The following is a 19,909-nucleotide window of genomic DNA, read 5'->3' on the forward strand; positions in this document are numbered from 1 at the left end:
TGCATAGACCGGAGTCTGATTCAGCAAGTGATGATCAGAGAAGTAGGTGTACCTTCATTAGTAAGGTGCCTGTTTCACGTTCGACTGGTTGGATTTGAGAGATTGATGTCTAATGTAGTGATACAGAGCGCTTTGCCAAAGGTGATTATTGATGTTTTAGGTCCATAAACATACCTGTCGCTTAGCGGTTGGGTAAATACGAACCGGATTTGTTGAGGGTCGGTGTTATTGAATGCTGTAATGAGTAGCTGCTGGCTTATTGTTTATATTAGATGTATATGTGCTGCAATACTTGTTTCACTGTCACTTAGTGCATGGTGAGACTTGGTGACAATTGCTGTTCGGAGCATGGTGATTGCGAGCTATAGGGCATATCTTTGCTAGATCTTTCTGAGGTGTTCTGACATATCCTAGATAGTCCTGCGAACAAGATAGAATTGAGTCTCGTGCATGTGGTAATAAGAGGTCAACTAATGTGTAATTGGGACACACTTTGGTTGGGGGAGAAAGCATGCAGAAGGGAGCACTTGATAATGTGGAATGCCAAATTACCCCTACACTTTTAGTCCTTGATCCGATTAGCACATCATCTCTTTTGGCCAACTTCTGCTGTGTTTACTGGTTGTTTCCTGTTGGGTTTTAAAAATTGGTTTGTCTCTTATCACAGCGTATAAAGTCATTTCTTACATTTTAGCCTTACCAGCCATATTCGAGGCCACTGGTGTTGACCATTAATTAGGGCAGTTGTTCCCAACCTGTGGTCTGGGGATCCTCAAAGCCTTCTCAGTGGGTTCGTCACTGCTTAGAAAATGTAATAATCTCAACAGATTAGGTTCCCAGCTTTCAATAATGATTCATTGGGGAGTCCCCGGATTCCAGTAATGATAGTGGGGGTCCACTGAAGTCAAAAGGTTGGGAACCTCTGCATTAGGGTAGAACTGTATCAAAGAAACATGTTTTGGATTTGGGCTGAATAGACTGGTAGATAGTGCCTGGAACACCTTACTCTTGTCTTGGACATGTGTGTGTGGTCTATTCGCTTTTTGTCTTTCCCAGTTTAAATGTTTGTATTCTGTGTTCACCACCACAGTAACAAGACAGTCCTCCGATTTTTATAGATAAATCTTTACTGCTCACATTGATGGGAAATTTTGGCAAGGTACCTGGGATTTTGCTGTTGAATTTCAATATTCTTCTCTTGTTTCTTACAGATACAATGGCTGTTCCACCATGTTATGCTGACCTTGGCAAGTCTGCCAGAGATACATTCAACAAGGGATACGGTAATTTCGATCTTCATATAAATGCATGATTTTGAATTAGGTGCACACCATTAAACAATCTCAGCACGCAGCGAGATCAGAGGGCATTGTACCAGAAAAGCTGCGTATTTAAAGCCCATAGTAATGATGGAAGGAATGACAAAACAATACATGTAAAGTCTTCACTAGCAAGTTAAGGTCACTGTGAAACTTCTCAATTTTATTTGCTCCTCTTCCCCTGAAAATAGAGAAGTTCCACAGTGACCTTAACTTGCTAGTGAGGATGCATCAGTGAGCTTGTAATTCCATTTTTTTTTTTTTTTTTTTTTTTTTTAAAATAGTCCTTAGCCTGCCTTTAGTATCCCACTTACTGCTTATTGCTTCAGTTGAAATAGTGTAAAGGAGTAGGGGCCGCCACCTAATCACACCTGTAACCTCTGGGAACCCAAACGCCGGAACATTTTTCAGTAATTTGAACTGCAAAACTTCAAACAATACACTAAAAATACAGAAATAAGCTCTCCTCAAACAAATACGCAAATAATTGAAATAAACAAATTTATAAAAACAATATAACATTGTAATAGTATTCGGAAGGTTGGAGGTTTTCTAAATTCAATTGCGACCACTCATCATTTCTACGATGTTCTGTTTGCATTTAAACCTCTCCCACAAGTCAGTCTGAGGATACTAAATGAATTTTTAGCCACTAATTTCAAATTTCTTCATATTGATAGAACTGCATAAATGTTCCTCTTTTACAATTCGTTTTTTTATGTACACTTTAATATTGTTTATTTTTTAAAGTAGTTGCGCACCTCTCGACCACAGGTTAACTACCACTGTTCTAAAGTAGATTTCAGAGTAAGACCTGTTAATACAAACCTGGATGTACCTTGTTAAGATTATCATATTTGGAAACCCTTCATACTGCTAGTGTCCTTTGTCTTGTGCCGCTTAGCTGTTTGACCTCACCTGGTGAGGGTATCTACCTGTAATTCAAATACCTCTTTTGTACTGCTCGACTCATGACATGGGCTTTGTAACTTAGAACCAGTTTCTCTATCCCCTTCCTTGTTTCATCACTGACGCACAGAAAATTACTTTAATTTGTGTTATAGATATTTTTCCTCAAAGCAAAGTTTATGGACGCTTGCTGGAGTCCCAAATGGACACTAAAGACTGTTATCTGTAGTTTGTCCTTTTTTTTTTTTTTTTTTTTTTTTGGCTACCTGCCAGGCTGTGTATGTCGAGCTCCCATTCAGTCCCATGCAAAGGATGTTCAGTATCAACGGGCTGTTCCTTTGTAGGTGCACTAACAATTAGAGAAGGCATAGCATGGGCATTACTCCTGCATTTTGTCAGCCTCCAGTACACCTCATCCTTTTTCTCTATATTGTGAAAGTTTAGCCCCTAAACAGCTGGTGATCCCACTCTTACACCCCGCCCCCAGCACTTTTTCCCAGCCTCTGTTATATGCACTGTACAGCACACATTCACCCATATGTCACTAAAGCAGACCGGATCCGTCAATGGTTTTAGCTGCATATGGGAATCAAATATACTGTAGCACAGTGGTTCCCAACCTTATGACTTCTGTTTACCCCCACCCCCACTCCCCCCACGCACTTTATCAGTTCTGGAATCCGTGGACACCACCAGAATCATTATTGGAATGAATCCGGAGACCGCCCACTGAGTAATTACTGGAAGCTGGGGACCCAGGTCTAAACACTGTTCATTTGAACTGTAAAACAATAAACAAAACATACAGAAACAAGCATTCCATCAAACACTTACACAAGTGAGAGCACATTGTATTTAATATGCAAATAAATAAAAAATAAAAAATTGAAAGGATGGAGCTTTTCTAAATTAAATTGAAGCCACACATTGGCCATACTATATTCTGTTTGATACGGAGAAGCAGTGCAGGTGAATCTATCTGAGCATACTAATTTAATTTTTAGCCTCCAACTTTCTTGACATTTACAGTATGTTTTAAAATGTTGAACTGTACATTAAGCCACTTTATATACTGTTTATTACTCTGTTAATATTCATTTTCTAAGCAGTCACGGACCCCCTGAGGAGGCTTTGCGGACCTCCAGGAGTCCCCAGACCTTAGGCCAGGAACCACTGCTCTAGCAGATTCATTCTGCAAATGATAGGTGGGGGTCATCTGTGGGAGCTGAGGTGGCAATCTGAAAGAACGTTACAGAAAGTATCTTATTCTTATAATGGATATGTTTGGCTGCAGATTATGTATATAAATCACTGCTAGGCCATCACTAAAGTGTGAGGTTTGAATACTACACCAGGAGTTGCAGCGAGGATTGGAGCATTGTCCTTCCAAACACTAAGCAAACAGGCTTTGCACATTTTAGAAGTTGCAGCCGTGTTGACCCAAAGGATGCACTCAAGACCGAGTGCCAGCAGATTTTTAGGAAAGGAACACCTCTCAGCAGAGAGAACTGTTCACTGGTAGAATGAACCGGAAGAACCTCAGGCAGGTATGCCTGCCAGTTTGTAGCAATGTTTCACTTACTTGGACAATCAACTTGAAATTGTCTCACCGCCTTCCCAAGCTGAGAACCTTGAGAATCTACCAGCAGATTATATAGCCTACTCTTGAGGGTTGCATCGTGTGAATGGATGTAGCCTAGAAAGGAGTTTCATCTTTGGGTAGAAGAGGTGGGACATGTCAGAGCAATTACTTTAGAAATTTTAAACCTTTGCCACCTTAGGAAGGAAAAAGTTTGATGCTGAAAACTGTCCTAGGATAAACCTGCAAAGGGAGATGAAGCAAACATTTGAAGTGCCCTGACTTGTTCAGCGTATGTTATTGCAAGAACAAAAGAAACTGGGAGATACAGGTGTCAGTACTAGGGCAAAACGTGAGACACTCAAGCCCGGTTTGCAGACTTTGCAAAACTTCATGGACATCTGGAAGCTTCAAAGGAGCCTTTTTTTTTTTTTAGGTGATAAAGCTGCACACAGGTAGCACCTAAGAATTCTGTTACATTTCTGTGTTCAGTCCCTTCTCTGCCAGGAACACCGTGGACTGAAGGGGTGTAGGTCAGTTTGCATACAGTGGCTCTTTTGCCAGAAGGTGAACAGTCCATCTGCTAAAATATGCAAGTCTGGAAATGGACTGACTAGACCAAAGCAGAATAGCTAACACCTCTAGGGCTGACCACTCACATTCCATGTATCCAAGGTGAGTCACAAGGCTGGGATCAAGACATTATCTGTAGCCTATAAAAGGAGGTCCTCCTGAAGGGCAGAAGACTGAGTTGCAGTTCAGTTAGTTTAGTTGCCGGACTCACAGGGATGCTATCAAATGAATAGAGCATTCTGCAATACAAATTTTTTGGAGCACCTCGAAGTAGAGGGTATTGTGGAATAGTAATACTATCAGCAACAGCACTTTGTTTCATTGTTTTAAGTAAGTCAAGTGTGATGCTACAATGGTATTCATTATAGTATAAACATTTCTACAGCGCACTTCTTCAGGCATTGCTCATCTCTTAAAATAATGGCCTTAGGGCACTTGCAGTAAAAAATAAGATAACAAAGTGGAGGACAAAACATAGACTAAACTCCAAGTAATGCAATATATAGTTAACACTCAGTTTCTTCCCAGCACCAATCAACATCATCATCACAGGGAATAATAGAAATGTGGAATCTAACTGGCTTTGGGAAGCTGGCCTTCGAGAGTTGAGAGATCTTAAAGCATGCTCCATGCAAATCAACCAGACTCATTAATCCTGGACTTTGAGAGCGGACAGGATATGCTGAGGGGTCACCATGTTGAACTTTCTTTCTTTAAAAGCTTGAGACCTTGGTTCCAAGATCAGCCCTGTACCTGTTTTCATTGATCCCAAAAAGTACCCTAAATGGCATTCTGTAATCCATCTCCCACGGCTCTCCCCTCAAGCCCTGAGGCATAGAAGCCAACTCTTTCACATCTTTGTCCACAAAGGACGTCTTCAAGATGTCTGTATGGTGGTGTTGAATGAAGAGGTAGTATAGTAGGAGGTCTCTTTAGAAATGTTAGACAGTAACCTAAAGTTAATAACTGGAGAACCCATGGGTCCTGTGCCATCCTCTTATGTAAATACAAGAAACAACCCTACCTGCCCCTGCTGGGGTCTTGTGTTTGTGCATGATCAAGAAGTGACGGAGGCCTTGTTGAGGGTGTAGACTAGCAGATGAAGAGGAGTTAGCTAGGACTCCCTGTTTTTACTTTATAGTCCTACCCAAGTTGTTCACTGTAATTGCTGTACTATTGGTGGAACCGCCTCTAGGTTGGGGAGGGATGACTAATTACATTTAGGTTTCTATCATTTAACTTTCTCGAGAGGGTTCAGTTGTGTCAACTTAAGGTTAGTCTTTCAAAGAGTATGTTCAGTAATTTCACTCATTCCACTAGTGGCGTTGCAAGACAATACCAAGTTCATGGTATGCAATTGTCAGGCCTCGTAAAATCATAATTTGTTTTTATAGACCTGCAGGTCGAGTAACTTGAATAAATTACTCGACCTAGCTGTACTGTACTTACCGGTAAACGGGTCTCAAATCGTGTGATCCTTGGGAAATATTTTATTTACAGAATCACCTTTCTTCATTCTTGCATATGAGAGCACCTTCAAGTGTGAGTTCAGTATTTCTGCTGTACCCAAAAACCTATTTTGTTTGATTAAATAGACTAAACATTTGCTCCATGTATAAGAATCTAGCCCACATATAGGTTACACATGATCCTTGACTTGCCTCTTAGTATGCTAATAGCATTGACATAATGGCAGGAGTGTGTCTGTTTAACCACTCTTTTAATACATGTATTACTAAAGGATGATGTGGTAGCGCACTGTCATTTACAGACATTAATTTCCAAGAAATGTCAAAAAATCTTCCCTGCTCACTTGAAGCTTTATTGATAAAACAATATAGCGTATTAACAATCATCTGTGGGAAAATTAGGTTTCAGAAAACATATTCATCATTTGCACATCACCAAGTAAAGTGTTCTGATTTGTTTTCATCTTATTAAAAGAAAACTCATCACACAGAAGTACAAAAATGGGCTTTCACAACCACTGAAATATATTTTGAAATGTCTGTAAAGTTGAGTTAGTTATTTATATGGTGTGTTAGTAAAAACCTGACACACTAAAGCTACTTTGTGCAACAGGTCAGGCAGATCACTTTCCAAATCCCGGAACTCTGCAGTCGGAAGGAAAAATAAGTCTAAGACACTGACTTTTGACGTGTCTCTGTACACAGAGCAAAAGTGACAAGATATGATTTAAAGGAGTCTTTATTGCTCTCTGTGAGAAAGTAGCCTCTTTCTAGCATGGTTACCCCCTCTTTTGGCCTGTTTGTGAGTGTGTCAGTGTGCTTTTACTGTCTCACTGGGATCCGGCTTGCCAGGACCCCAGTGCTCCTAGTTAAAACCCTGTTTGTCAGTGTTTTTTGCCTCTCACTGCGATCCTGCTAGCCAGGACCCCATTGCTCATAGTTTGTGGCCTATGTGTGTGTTGTGAGTAGTGCTTAACTGTGTGTAAGGAAATGCCTCCTTGGCATGGTTGCCCCCTGACTTTTTGCCTTTGCTGATGCTATGTTTACAATTGAAAGTGTGCTGAGGCCTGCTAACCAGGCCCCAGCACCAGTGTTCTTTCCCTAACCTGTACTTTTGTATCCACAATTGGCAGACCCTGGCATCCAGATAAGTCCCTTGTAACTGGTACTTCTAGTACCAAGGGCCCTGATGCCAAGGAAGGTCTCTAAGGGCTGCAGCATGTCTTATGCCACCCTGGAGACCTCTCACTCAGCACAGACACACTGCTTGCCAGCTTGTGTGTGCTAGTGAGGACAAAACGAGTAAGTCGACATGGCACTCCCCTCAGGGTGCCATGCCAGCCTCTCACTGCCTATGCAGTATAGGTAAGACACCCCTCTAGCAGGCCTTACAGCCCTAAGGCAGGGTGCACTATACCATAGGTGAGGGTACCAGTGCATGAGCATGGTACCCCTACAGTGTCTAAACAAAACCTTAGACATTGTAAGTGCAGGGTAGCCATAAGAGTATATGGTCTGGGAGTCTGTCAAACACGAACTCCACAGCACCATAATGGCTACACTGAAAACTGGGAAGTTTGGTGTCAAACTTCTCAGCACAATAAATGCACACTGATGCCAGTGTACATTTTATTGTAAAATACACCACAGAGGGCACCTTAGAGGTGCCCCCTGAAACTTAACCGACTATCTGTGTAGGCTGACTAGTTTTAGCAGCCTGCCACAAACCGAGACATGTTGCTGGCCCCATGGGGAGAGTGCCTTTGTCACTCTGAGGCCAGTAACAAAGCCTGCACTGGGTGGAGATGCTAACACCTCCCCCAGGCAGGAGTTGTCACACCTGGCGGTGAGCCTCAAAGGCTCACCTCCTTTGTGCCAACCCAGCAGGACACTCCAGCTAGTGGAGTTGCCCGCCCCCTCCGGCCAGGCCCCACTTTTGGCGGCAAGGCCGGAGAAAATAATGAGAAAAACAAGGAGGAGTCACTGGCCAGTCAGGACAGCCCCTAAGGTGTCCTGAGCTGAGGTGACTCTAACTTTTAGAAATCCTCCATCTTGCAGATGGAGGATTCCCCCAATAGGGTTAGGATTGTGACCCCCTCCCCTTGGGAGGAGGCACAAAGAGGGTGTACCCACCCTCAGGGCTAGTAGCCATTGGCTACTAACCCCCCAGACCTAAACACGCCCTTAAATTTAGTATTTAAGGGCCACCCTGAACCCTAGAAAATTAGATTCCTGCAACTACAAGAAGAAGGACTGCCTAGCTGAAAAACCCCTGCAGAGGAAGACCCGAAGACGACAACTGCCTTGGCTCCAGAAACTCACCGGCCTGTCTCCTGCCTTCCAAAGATCCTGCTCCAGCGACGCCTTCCGAAGGGACCAGCGACCTCGACATCCTCTGAGGACTGCCCCTGCTTCGAAAAGACAAGAAACTCCCGAGGACAGCGGACCTGCTCCAAGAAAAGCTGCAACTTTGTTTCCAGCAGCTTTAAAGATCCCTGCAAGCTCCCCGCAAGAAGCGTGAGACTTGCAACACTGCACCCGGCGACCCCGACTCGGCTGGTGGCGATCCAACACCTCAGGAGGGACCCCAGGACTACTCTGATACTGTGAGTACCAAAACCTGTCCCCCCTGAGCCCCCACAGCGCCGCCTGCAGAGGGAATCCCGAGGCTTCCCCTGACCGCGACTCTTTGAACCTAAAGTCCCGACACCTGGGAGAGACCCTGCACCCGCAGCCCCCAGGACCTGAAGGACCGGCCTTTCACTGGAGACGTGACCCCCAGGAGTCCCTCTCCCTTGCCCAAGTGGAGGTTTCCCCGAGGAATCCCCCCCTTGCCTGCCTGCAGCGCTGAAGAGATCCCGAGATCTCTCATAGACTAACATTGCGAACCCGACGCTTGTTTCTACACTGCACCCGGCCGCCCCCGCGCCGCTGAGGGTGAAATTTCTGTGTGGACTTGTGTCCCCCCCGGTGCCCTACAAAACCCCCCTGGTCTGCCCTCCGAAGACGCGGGTACTTACCTGCAAGCAGACCGGAACCGGGGCACCCCCTTCTCTCCACTCTAGCCTATGTGTTTTGGGCACCACTTTGAACTCTGCACCTGACCGGCCCTGAGCTGCTGGTGTGGTGACTTTGGGGTTGCTCTGAACCCCCAACGGTGGGCTACCTTGGACCAAGAACTGAGCCCTGTAAGTGTCTTACTTACCTGGTAAAACTAACAAAAACTTACCTCCCCCAGGAACTGTGAAAATTGCACTAAGTGTCCACTTTTAAAACAGCTATTTGTCAATAACTTGAAAAGTATACATGCAATTTTGATGATTTAAAGTTCCTAAAGTACTTACCTGCAATACCTTTCAAATGAGATATTACATGTAGAATTTGAACCTGTGGTTCTTAAAATAAACTGAGAAAAGAGATTTTTCTATACAAAACCTATTGGCTGGATTTGTCTCTGAGTGTGTGTACCTCATTTATTGTCTATGTGTATGTACAACAAATGCTTAACACTACTCCTTGGATAAGCCTACTGCTCGACCACACTACCACAAAATAGAGCATTAGTATTATCTATTTTTACCACTATTTTACCTCTAAGGGGAACCCTTGGACTCTGTGCATGCTATTCCTTACTTTGAAATAGCACATACAGAGCCAACTTCCTACATTGGTGGATCAGCGGTGGGGTACAAGACTTTGCATTTGCTGGACTACTCAGCCAATACCTGATCACACGACAAATTCCAAAATTGTCATTAGAAATTGATTTTTGCAATTTGAAAAGTTTTCTAAATTCTTAAAAGACCTGCTAGGGCCTTGGGTGTTAAGTCCCTGTTTAGCATTGTCTTTTAGAGTTTAAAAGTTTGTTAAAAGTTTGAAATTAGATTCTAGAAACAGTTGTAGATTCTTAAAAAGTATTCCAACTTTTAGAAACAAAATGTCTAGCACAGATGTGACTGTGGTGGAACTCGACACCACACCTTACCTCCATCTTAAGATGAGGGAGCTAAGGTCACTCTGTAAAATAAAGAAAATAACAATGGGCCCCAAACCTACCAAAATACAGCTCCAGGAGCTTTTGGCAGAGTTTGAAAAGGCCAACCCCTCTGAGGGTGGCAACTCAGAGGAAGAGGATAGTGACTTGGAGGACAATTCCCCCCTACCAATCCTATCTAGGGAGAACAGGGTCCCTCAAACCCTGACTCCAAAAATAATAGTCAGAGATGCTGGTTCCCTCACAGGAGAGACCAACACCTCTGAAATCACTGAGGATAGCCCCAGTGAAGAGGACATCCAGTTAGCCAGGATGGCCAAAAGATTGGCTTTGGAAAGACAGATCCTAGCCATAGAGAGGGAAAGACAAGAGATGGGCCTAGGACCCATCAATGGTGGCAGCAATATAAAAAGGGTCAGAGATTCTCCTGACATGTTAAAAATCCCCAAAGGGATTGTGACAAAATATGAAGATGGTGATGACATCACCAAATGGTTCACAGCTTTTGAGAGGGCTTGTGTAACCAGAAAAGTGAACAGATCTCACTGGGGTGCTCTCCTTTGGGAAATGTTCACAGGAAAGTGTAGGGATAGACTCCTCACACTCTCTGGACAAGATGCAGAATCTTATGACCTCATGAAGGGTACCCTGATTGAGGGCTTTGGATTCTCCACTGAGGAGTACAGGATTAGGTTCAGGGGGGCTCAAAAATCCTCGAGCCAGACCTGGGTTGACTTTGTTGACTACTCAGTGAAAACACTAGATGGTTGGATTCAAGGCAGTGGTGTAAGTAATTATGATGGGCTGTACAATTTATTTGTGAAAGAACACCTATTAAGTAATTGTTTCAATGATAAACTGCATCAGCATCTGGTAGACCTAGGACCAATTTCTCCCCAAGAATTGGGAAAGAAGGCGGACCATTGGGTCAAGACAAGGGTGTCCAAGACTTCAACAGGGGGTGACCAAAAGAAAGGGGTCACAAAGACTCCCCAGCAGAAGGGTGATGAGACAACCAAAACTAAAAATAGTAAAGAGTCTTCTACAGGCCCCCAAAAACCTGCACAGGAGGGTGGGCCCAGAGCCTCTTCACAAAACAATGGGTACAAGGGTAAAAACTTTGATCCCAAAAAGGCCTGGTGTCATAGCTGTAAACAGCATGGACACCAAACTGGAGACAAGGCCTGTCCCAAGAAAGGTTCCACTCCAAACTCCCATCCAGGTAACACTGGTATGGCTAGTCTCCAAGTGGGATCAACAGTGTGCCCAGAGCAAATCAGGGTCCACACTGAAGCTACTCTAGTTTCTGAGGGTGGGGTGGATTTAGCCACACTAGCTGTCTGGCCGCCTAACATGCAAAAATACAGACAGCAACTCTTAATTAATGGGACTAGAATAGAGGGCCTGAGGGATACAGGTGCCAGTGTCACCATGGTGACAGAGAAACTGGTTTCCCCTGGCCAATACCTGACTGGAAAAACTTACACAGTCACCAACGCTGACAATCAGAGAAAAGTACATCCCATGGCAATGGTTACTTTAGAATGGGGAGGGGTCAATGGCCTGAAGCAGGTGGTGGTCTCCTCAAATATCCCAGTGGACTGTCTGCTTGGAAATGACCTGGAGTCCTCAGCATGGGCTGAGGTAGAACTAAAAACCCATGCAGCAATGCTGGGTATCCCTGAACTGGTGTGTGTGAAAACCAGAGCACAGTGCAAGGCACAGGGTGAACAAGTAGAGCTGGAGTCTGGAAGAATGGCCCAGCCTACCAAGAGAACAGGAAAGTCAGTTGGGAAACCAACTGCAACACAGCAAAAGAAAGGGAACCTCTCTTCTCAGGAAGAAGTTCTGCCCTCTGAGGGAACTGAGCCTTTGGAGCTTGAACCTTATCAGGTTGAGCTCTTAGGCCCAGGGGGACCCTCAAGGGAAGAGCTGTGTAAGGGACAAGAAACCTGTCCCTCTCTTGAAGGCCTTAGGCAGCAAGCTGCTGAAGAGTCCAAAGGCAAGAAAAATGGAACACATAGGGTCTATTGGGAAGATGGGCTCCTGTACACTGAGGCCAGAGACCCCAAACCTGGTGCCACTAGGAGAGTGGTAGTGCCTCAGCTGTTCAGAGAGTTCATCCTAACATTGGCCCATGACATTCCCCTTGCTGGACATTTGGGACAAACCAAGACGTGGGAGAGGTTAGTCAACCACTTCTACTGGCCCAATATGTCCAACATGGTTAAGGAGTTTTGCCTCTCCTGCCCCACCTGTCAAGCCAGTGGTAAGACAGGTGGGCATCCAAAGGCCCCCCTCATTCCACTTCCTGTGGTGGGGGTGCCCTTTGAAAGAGTGGGTGTGGACATAGTTGGTCCACTAGAACCTCCCACAGCCTCAGGAAATATGTATATCCTGGTAGTAGTGGATCATGCTACCAGGTATCCTGAAGCTATTCCCCTTAGGTCGACTACTGCCCCTGCAGTAGCCAAGGCCCTCATTGGTATCTTTACCAGAGTGGGTTTCCCTAAGGAGGTGGTGTCTGACAGAGGTACCAACTTCATGTCAGCATACCTAAAGCACATGTGGAATGAGTGTGGAGTGACTTATAAATTCACTACACCCTACCATCCACAAACTAATGGCTTAGTTGAGAGATTCAACAAGACATTAAAAGGCATGATCATGGGGCTCCCAGAAAAACTCAAAAGGAGATGGGATGTCCTCCTGCCATGTCTGCTTTTCGCTTACAGGGAGGTACCACAGAAGGGAGTAGGATTCTCACCCTTTGAACTTCTGTTTGGTCATCCTGTAAGGGGACCACTTGCCCTTGTTAAAGAAGGCTGGGAGAGACCTCTCCATGAGCCTAAACAGGACATAGTGGACTATGTACTTGGCCTTCGCTCTAGAATGGCAGAGTACATGGAAAAGGCAACCAAAAACCTTGAGGCCAGCCAACAACTCCAGAAGTTTTGGTATGACCAAAAGGCTGCACTGGTTGAGTTCCAACCAGGGCAGAAAGTCTGGGTTCTGGAGCCTGTGGCTCCCAGGGCACTCCAGGACAAATGGAGTGGCCCTTACCCAGTGCTAGAGAGGAAGAGTCAGGTCACCTACCTGGTGGACCTGGGCACAAGCAGGAGCCCCAAGAGGGTGATCCATGTGAACCGCCTTAAGCTCTTCCATGACAGGGCTGATGTGAATCTGTTGATGGTAACAGATGAGGATCAGGAGGCAGAGAGTGAACCTCTCCCTGATCTTCTGTCATCAGACCCAAAAGATGGCACAGTAGATGGAGTGATCTACTCAGACACCCTCTCTGGCCAACAGCAGGCTGATTGTAGGAGAGTCCTACAACAGTTTCCTGAGCTTTTCTCCCTAACCCCTGGTCAGACACACCTGTGTACCCATGATGTGGACACAGGAGACAGCATGCCTGTCAAGAACAAAATCTTCAGACAGTCTGACCATGTTAAGGAAAGCATCAAGGTGGAAGTCCACAAGATGCTGGAATTGGGAGTGATTGAGCGCTCTGACAGCCCCTGGGCTAGCCCAGTGGTCTTAGTCCCCAAACCTCACACCAAAGATGGAAAGAAAGAGATGAGGTTTTGTGTGGACTACAGAGGGCTCAATTCTGTCACCAAGACAGATGCCCATCCAATTCCAAGAGCTGATGAGCTCATTGATAAATTAGGTGCTGCCAAATTTCTAAGTACCTTTGACTTGACAGCAGGGTACTGGCAAATAAAAATGGCACCTGGAGCAAAAGAAAAGACAGCATTCTCCACACCTGATGGGCATTATCAGTTTACTGTTATGCCCTTTGGTTTAAAGAATGCCCCTGCCACCTTCCAAAGGTTGGTGAATCAAGTCCTTGCTGGCTTGGAGTCCTTTAGCACAGCTTATCTTGATGATATTGCTGTCTTTAGCTCCACCTGGCAGGATCACCTGGTCCACCTGAGGAAGGTTTTGAAGGCTCTGCAATCTGCAGGCCTCTCTATCAAGGCATCCAAATGCCAGATAGGGCAGGGAACTGTGGTTTACTTGGGACACCTTGTAGGTGGAGGCCAAGTTCAGCCACTCCAACCCAAGATCCAGACTATTCTGGACTGGGTAGCTCCAAAAACCCAGACTCAAGTCAGGGCATTCCTTGGCTTGACTGGGTATTACAGGAGGTTTGTGAAGGGATATGGATCCATTGTGACAGCCCTCACTGAACTCACCTCCAAGAAAATGCCCAAGAAAGTAAACTGGTCTGTGGAATGCCAACAGGCCTTTGACACCCTGAAACAGGCAATGTGCTCAGCACCAGTTCTCAAAGCTCCAGATTATTCTAAGCAGTTCATTGTGCAGACTGATGCCTCTGAACATGGGATAGGGGCAGTTTTGTCCCAAACAAATGATGATGGCCTTGACCAGCCTGTTGCTTTCATTAGCAGGAGGTTACTCCCCAGGGAGCAGCGTTGGAGTGCCATTGAGAGGGAGGCCTTTGCTGTGGTTTGGTCCCTGAAGAAGCTGAGACCATACCTCTTTGGGACTCACTTCCTAGTTCAAACTGACCACAGACCTCTCAAATGGCTGATGCAAATGAAAGGTGAAAATCCTAAACTGTTGAGGTGGTCCATCTCCCTACAGGGAATGGACTTTATAGTGGAACACAGACCTGGGACTGCCCATGCCAATGCCGATGGCCTTTCCAGGTTCTTCCACTTAGAAAATGAAGACTCTCTTGGGAAAGGTTAGTCTCATCCTCTTTCGTTTGGGGGGGGGGTTGTGTAAGGAAATGCCTCCTTGGCATGGTTGCCCCCTGACTTTTTGCCTTTGCTGATGCTATGTTTACAATTGAAAGTGTGCTGAGGCCTGCTAACCAGGCCCTAGCACCAGTGTTCTTTCCCTAACCTGTACTTTTGTATCCACAATTGGCAGACCCTGGCATCCAGATAAGTCCCTTGTAACTGGTACTTCTAGTACCAAGGGCCCTGATGCCAAGGAAGGTCTCTAAGGGCTGCAGCATGTCTTATGCCACCCTGGAGACCTCTCACTCAGCACAGACACACTGCTTGCCAGCTTGTGTGTGCTAGTGAGGACAAAACGAGTAAGTCGACATGGCACTCCCCTCAGGGTGCCATGCCAGCCTCTCACTGCCTATGCAGTATAGGTAAGACACCCCTCTAGCAGGCCTTACAGCCCTAAGGCAGGGTGCACTATACCATAGGTGAGGGTACCAGTGCATGAGCATGGTACCCCTACAGTGTCTAAACAAAACCTTAGACATTGTAAGTGCAGGGTAGCCATAAGAGTATATGGTCTGGGAGTCTGTCAAACACGAACTCCACAGCACCATAATGGCTACACTGAAAACTGGGAAGTTTGGTGTCAAACTTCTCAGCACAATAAATGCACACTGATGCCAGTGTACATTTTATTGTAAAATACACCACAGAGGGCACCTTAGAGGTGCCCCCTGAAACTTAACCGACTATCTGTGTAGGCTGACTAGTTTTAGCAGCCTGCCACAAACCGAGACATGTTGCTGGCCCCATGGGCGAGTGCCTTTGTCACTCTGAGGCCAGTAACAAAGCCTGCACTGGGTGGAGATGCTAACACCTCCCCCAGGCAGGAGTTGTCACACCTGGCGGTGAGCCTCAAAGGCTCACCTCCTTTGTGCCAACCCAGCAGGACACTCCAGCTAGTGGAGTTGCCCGCCCCCTCCGGCCAGGCCCCACTTTTGGCGGCAAGGCCGGAGAAAATAATGAGAAAAACAAGGAGGAGTCACTGGCCAGTCAGGACAGCCCCTAAGGTGTCCTGAGGTGACTCTAACTTTTAGAAATCCTCCATCTTGCAGATGGAGGATTCCCCCAATAGGGTTAGGATTGTGACCCCCTCCCCTTGGGAGGAGGCACAAAGAGGGTGTACCCACCCTCAGGGCTAGTAGCCATTGGCTACTAACCCCCCAGACCTAAACACGCCCTTAAATTTAGTATTTAAGGGCCACCCTGAACCCTAGAAAATTAGATTCCTGCAACTACAAGAAGGACTGCCTAGCTGAAAAACCCCTGCAGAGGAAGACCCGAAGACGACAACTGCCTTGGCTCCAGAAACTCACCGGCCTGTCTCCTGCCTTCCAAAGATCCTGCTCCAGCGACGCCTTCCGAAGGGACCAGCGACCTCGACATCCTCTGAGGACTGCCCCTGCTTCGAAAAGACAAGAAACTCCCGAGGACAGCGGACCTGCTCCAAGAAAAGCTGCAACTTTGTTTCCACAGCTTTAAAGATCCCTGCAAGCTCCCCGCAAGAAGCGTGAGACTTGCAACACTGCACCCGGCGACCCCGACTCGGCTGGTGGCGATCCAACACCTCAGGAGGGACCCCAGGACTACTCTGATACTGTGAGTACCAAAACCTGTCCCCCCTGAGCCCCCACAGCGCCGCCTGCAGAGGGAATCCCGAGGCTTCCCCTGACCGCGACTCTTTGAACCTAAAGTCCCGACACCTGGGAGAGACCCTGCACCCGCAGCCCCCAGGACCTGAAGGACCGGACTTTCACTGGAGAAGTGACCCCCAGGAGTCCCTCTCCCTTGCCCAAGTGGAGGTTTCCCCGAGGAATCCCCCCCTTGCCTGCCTGCAGCGCTGAAGAGATCCCGAGATCTCTCATAGACTAACATTGCGAACCCGACGCTTGTTTCTACACTGCACCCGGCCGCCCCCGCGCCGCTGAGGGTGAAATTTCTGTGTGGACTTGTGTCCCCCCCGGTGCCCTACAAAACCCCCCTGGTCTGCCCTCCGAAGACGCGGGTACTTACCTGCAAGCAGACCGGAACCGGGGCACCCCCTTCTCTCCACTCTAGCCTATGTGTTTTGGGCACCACTTTGAACTCTGCACCTGACCGGCCCTGAGCTGCTGGTGTGGTGACTTTGGGGTTGCTCTGAACCCCCAACGGTGGGCTACCTTGGACCAAGAACTGAGCCCTGTAAGTGTCTTACTTACCTGGTAAAACTAACAAAAACTTACCTCCCCCAGGAACTGTGAAAATTGCACTAAGTGTCCACTTTTAAAACAGCTATTTGTCAATAACTTGAAAAGTATACATGCAATTTTTATGATTTAAAGTTCCCAAAGTACTTACCTGCAATACCTTTCAAATGAGATATTACATGTAGAATTTGAACCTGTGGTTCTTAAAATAAACTGAGAAAAGATATTTTTCTATACAAAACCTATTGGCTGGATTTGTCTCTGAGTGTGTGTACCTCATTTATTGTCTATGTGTATGTACAACAAATGCTTAACACTACTCCTTGGATAAGCCTACTGCTCGACCACACTACCACAAAATAGAGCATTAGTATTATCTATTTTTACCACTATTTTACCTCTAAGGGGAACCCTTGGACTCTGTGCATGCTATTCCTTACTTTGAAATAGCACATACTGAGCCAACTTCCTACACTGTGTCACTGAAGTTCTGCTAACCAGAACTCCAGTGCTTATGCTCTCTCTGCTTCCAAATTAGTCCCTATAGTTTAGTGACTTGATATTCCAATTGGCACACTGGACACCCCCTTCTAAGGCCCTAGTATATGGTGCCTAGGTACCCAGGGCGTTTGGGTTCCAGGAGATCCTTATGGACTGCCACATTTCTTTTGCCACCCATAAGGAGCTCAGACAAGCCTTTCTTTAGGACTGCCACTGCAGCCTGAGTGAAATAGTGCGCACACTATTTCACAGCCTTTTTCACTGCACTTAAGTAACTTATAAGTCACCTATATGTCTAACCGTCATTTACTGAAGGCAAAGTTACTAAGTGTGAGGGCACCCTTGCACTAGCAAAGGTGGCCCCACGCTGTCCAGGGCCAATTCCCTGGACTTCATGAGTGCGGGGATACCATTACACGCGTGCACTACATATAGGTCAATACCTGTATGTAGCTTCACAATGATAACTCTGAATATGGCCATGTGAGGTGTCTAAGATCATGGAATTGCCCCCCCATTCCAAATCTGGTATTGGGGGCCAATCCAGGCATCTTGGGGGCTCCACCATGGACCCCCAGTACTGCCAAACCAGCTCTCTGAGGCTTGCACTACAGCTACAGCTGCTGCCACCTCACAGACAGGGTTCTGCCCTCCTGGGGTCTGAGCAGCTCAGTCCCAGGAAGGCAGAACAATGCATTTCCTTTAGGAGGAGGGTGTTACACCCTCTCCCTTTGGAAATAGGTGTTACAGACTTGGGAGGGGTAGCCTCACAGAGCCTCTGCAAATGCTTTGAGGGACACAGATGGTGCCCTCCTTGCATAAGCCAGTCTACACCGGTTCAGGGACCTCCAGTTCCTGCTCTGGCGTGAAACTGGACAAAGGAAAGGAGAGTGACCACTCCCTTGTCCATCACCACCACAGGGGTGGTGCCCAGAGGTCCTCCAGTGTGTCCCTAGCGTTAGCCGTCATGTTTTCCAAGGTGAGGGGACACTGGAGATCTGTGGCCAGTGCCAGCAGGTAATGTCAGAGCCCCCTCCTGATGGGTGCATACCTGGGTAGGTGGCCAATCCCCTTCTCAGAGCTATTTAGGGTCTCTCCTGTGGGTTCCTCTGCAGATTCAGCTTGCAGGACTCCTCCAGGAATCCTCTGCGTCAGTTTCTGACTGTTGGATCAACCACAGACTGCTCCAGGAACCGCTGTAACTGCAACAAAGGATCCAGGATGACTCCTGTGACCTGCAACTTCAGCTCCAGCCAGCATTTGCAACAGTTTCCAAGGTGTGCACGCTCTGAGGACTCCCTTTCTTCACCCTGCACCAGAAGAACCGAAGGAATCTCCAATGGAGTGATAGTCACTTCCCTGCTCCTGCAGGCACCTTCTGAGAAGACAACCTGCTCTCTGGGACTCCTCTCCTGATGACAAGTGTGCTCCCTGGAACACAGGTGTTGGACCAACACGATCCAGACTGTCTTAAGGTCCAGCTGTCCAAGTTTGGTGGAAGAAAGAGCTTGCCTTGCCAGTTTGCAACAGTACCCATGTGCACCGCGTCATGTCCAGCTCCTTGGGCTTCTGTGCACTTCTTCCAAGAATCCTTCGTGCACAGTGTAGCCCAGGTCCCCAGCACTCCATCCTGTGACGCACAACTCGCTGAGTTTTTCTCTGGCGGCATGGAACCTTCTTTTGTTGTGCTGCACCAACCCCAATTTGCACCTTCTTTGTCCCTGTGTACTGGGACTCGTGTGGGTGCTGCCTGGTCGTCTGTGGGCTCTCTCCGGTGTTGGGAGTCCCCTCCTCTGCCTCTTCAGTCCAATTTGAGGACCACAGGTCCCTCCTGGGTCCAGGCAGTGCCATTTTGACGCAAACCGCGACCTTGCTTGAACAAAGGCATTTTAGGTGAATCCAGCAACGCAAACAGCCTGCGTCCAACATCTCAACCTGTAGCATCTCTTGCACCATGCAGGATCCCGCAGCCATCTTCCTTGGTGCTGTTCTGCAGACCTCTTCTAACCGGAGAATCCTATTTTGCACAATCTTCTAGGCTGGCAGGGGCTCCTGTAATCTTCTGCGACTTTTGGACTTGTTCTCCTCTCTTCAGAGGTCTTCATGTCCAGGAATCCACCATTTGTTGCTTGCAGTTTTGCTTGGTTCTTGCAATAACTGTTATCACGACTTGTAGTGTGTCCTGAGGAAACTTGCAGTACTTTACTTGTACTTTCCTGGGATGTGGGGTGGGGTATTTACTTACCTTTTGGTGTTCTTTTACACTCCCAGCGTCCCTCTACACACTACACTAGCCTGGGGGGAATTCATGATTTGCATTCAACTTAGTATATGGTTTGTGTTGTCCCGAGGCCTATTGTATTTTCTCCTGTTTGCACCATTCTATGACTATTTACCTACCTGATTTTGGTCTCTAGTGTATATATTGTGTATAATACTACCTCCCGAAGGAGTATTGCCTCTAAGATATTTTTGGCCTTGTGTCACTAAAATAAAGTACCTCTATTTTTGGTTACACTGAGTATTGTCTTTTATTGTGTATAAGTACTGTGTAACTATAGTGGTATTGCAGGAGCTTTGCATGTCTCCTTGTTCAGCCTAAGCTGCTCT

The 19,909-nt window shown here is 46.7% G+C and overlaps 1 protein-coding gene across 2 annotated transcripts in view; it reads left to right on the plus strand.

Moving 5' to 3' along the window:
• Positions 1 to 19,909, plus strand: part of VDAC2 (voltage dependent anion channel 2) — a 118,562-nt gene that overhangs the window by 16,492 nt on the left and 82,161 nt on the right. For both annotated transcript variants that reach the window (XM_069240792.1, XM_069240793.1), the window contains exon 2: positions 1,212 to 1,283. In XM_069240792.1, coding sequence (XP_069096893.1) covers positions 1,212 to 1,283 — 72 coding nt within the window. The remainder of the gene's footprint in view (positions 1 to 1,211; positions 1,284 to 19,909) is intronic.

This window comes from Pleurodeles waltl, chromosome 6, assembly GCF_031143425.1.
Source record: "Pleurodeles waltl isolate 20211129_DDA chromosome 6, aPleWal1.hap1.20221129, whole genome shotgun sequence".
In the NCBI taxonomy this organism is placed as follows: domain Eukaryota; kingdom Metazoa; phylum Chordata; class Amphibia; order Caudata; family Salamandridae; genus Pleurodeles; species Pleurodeles waltl.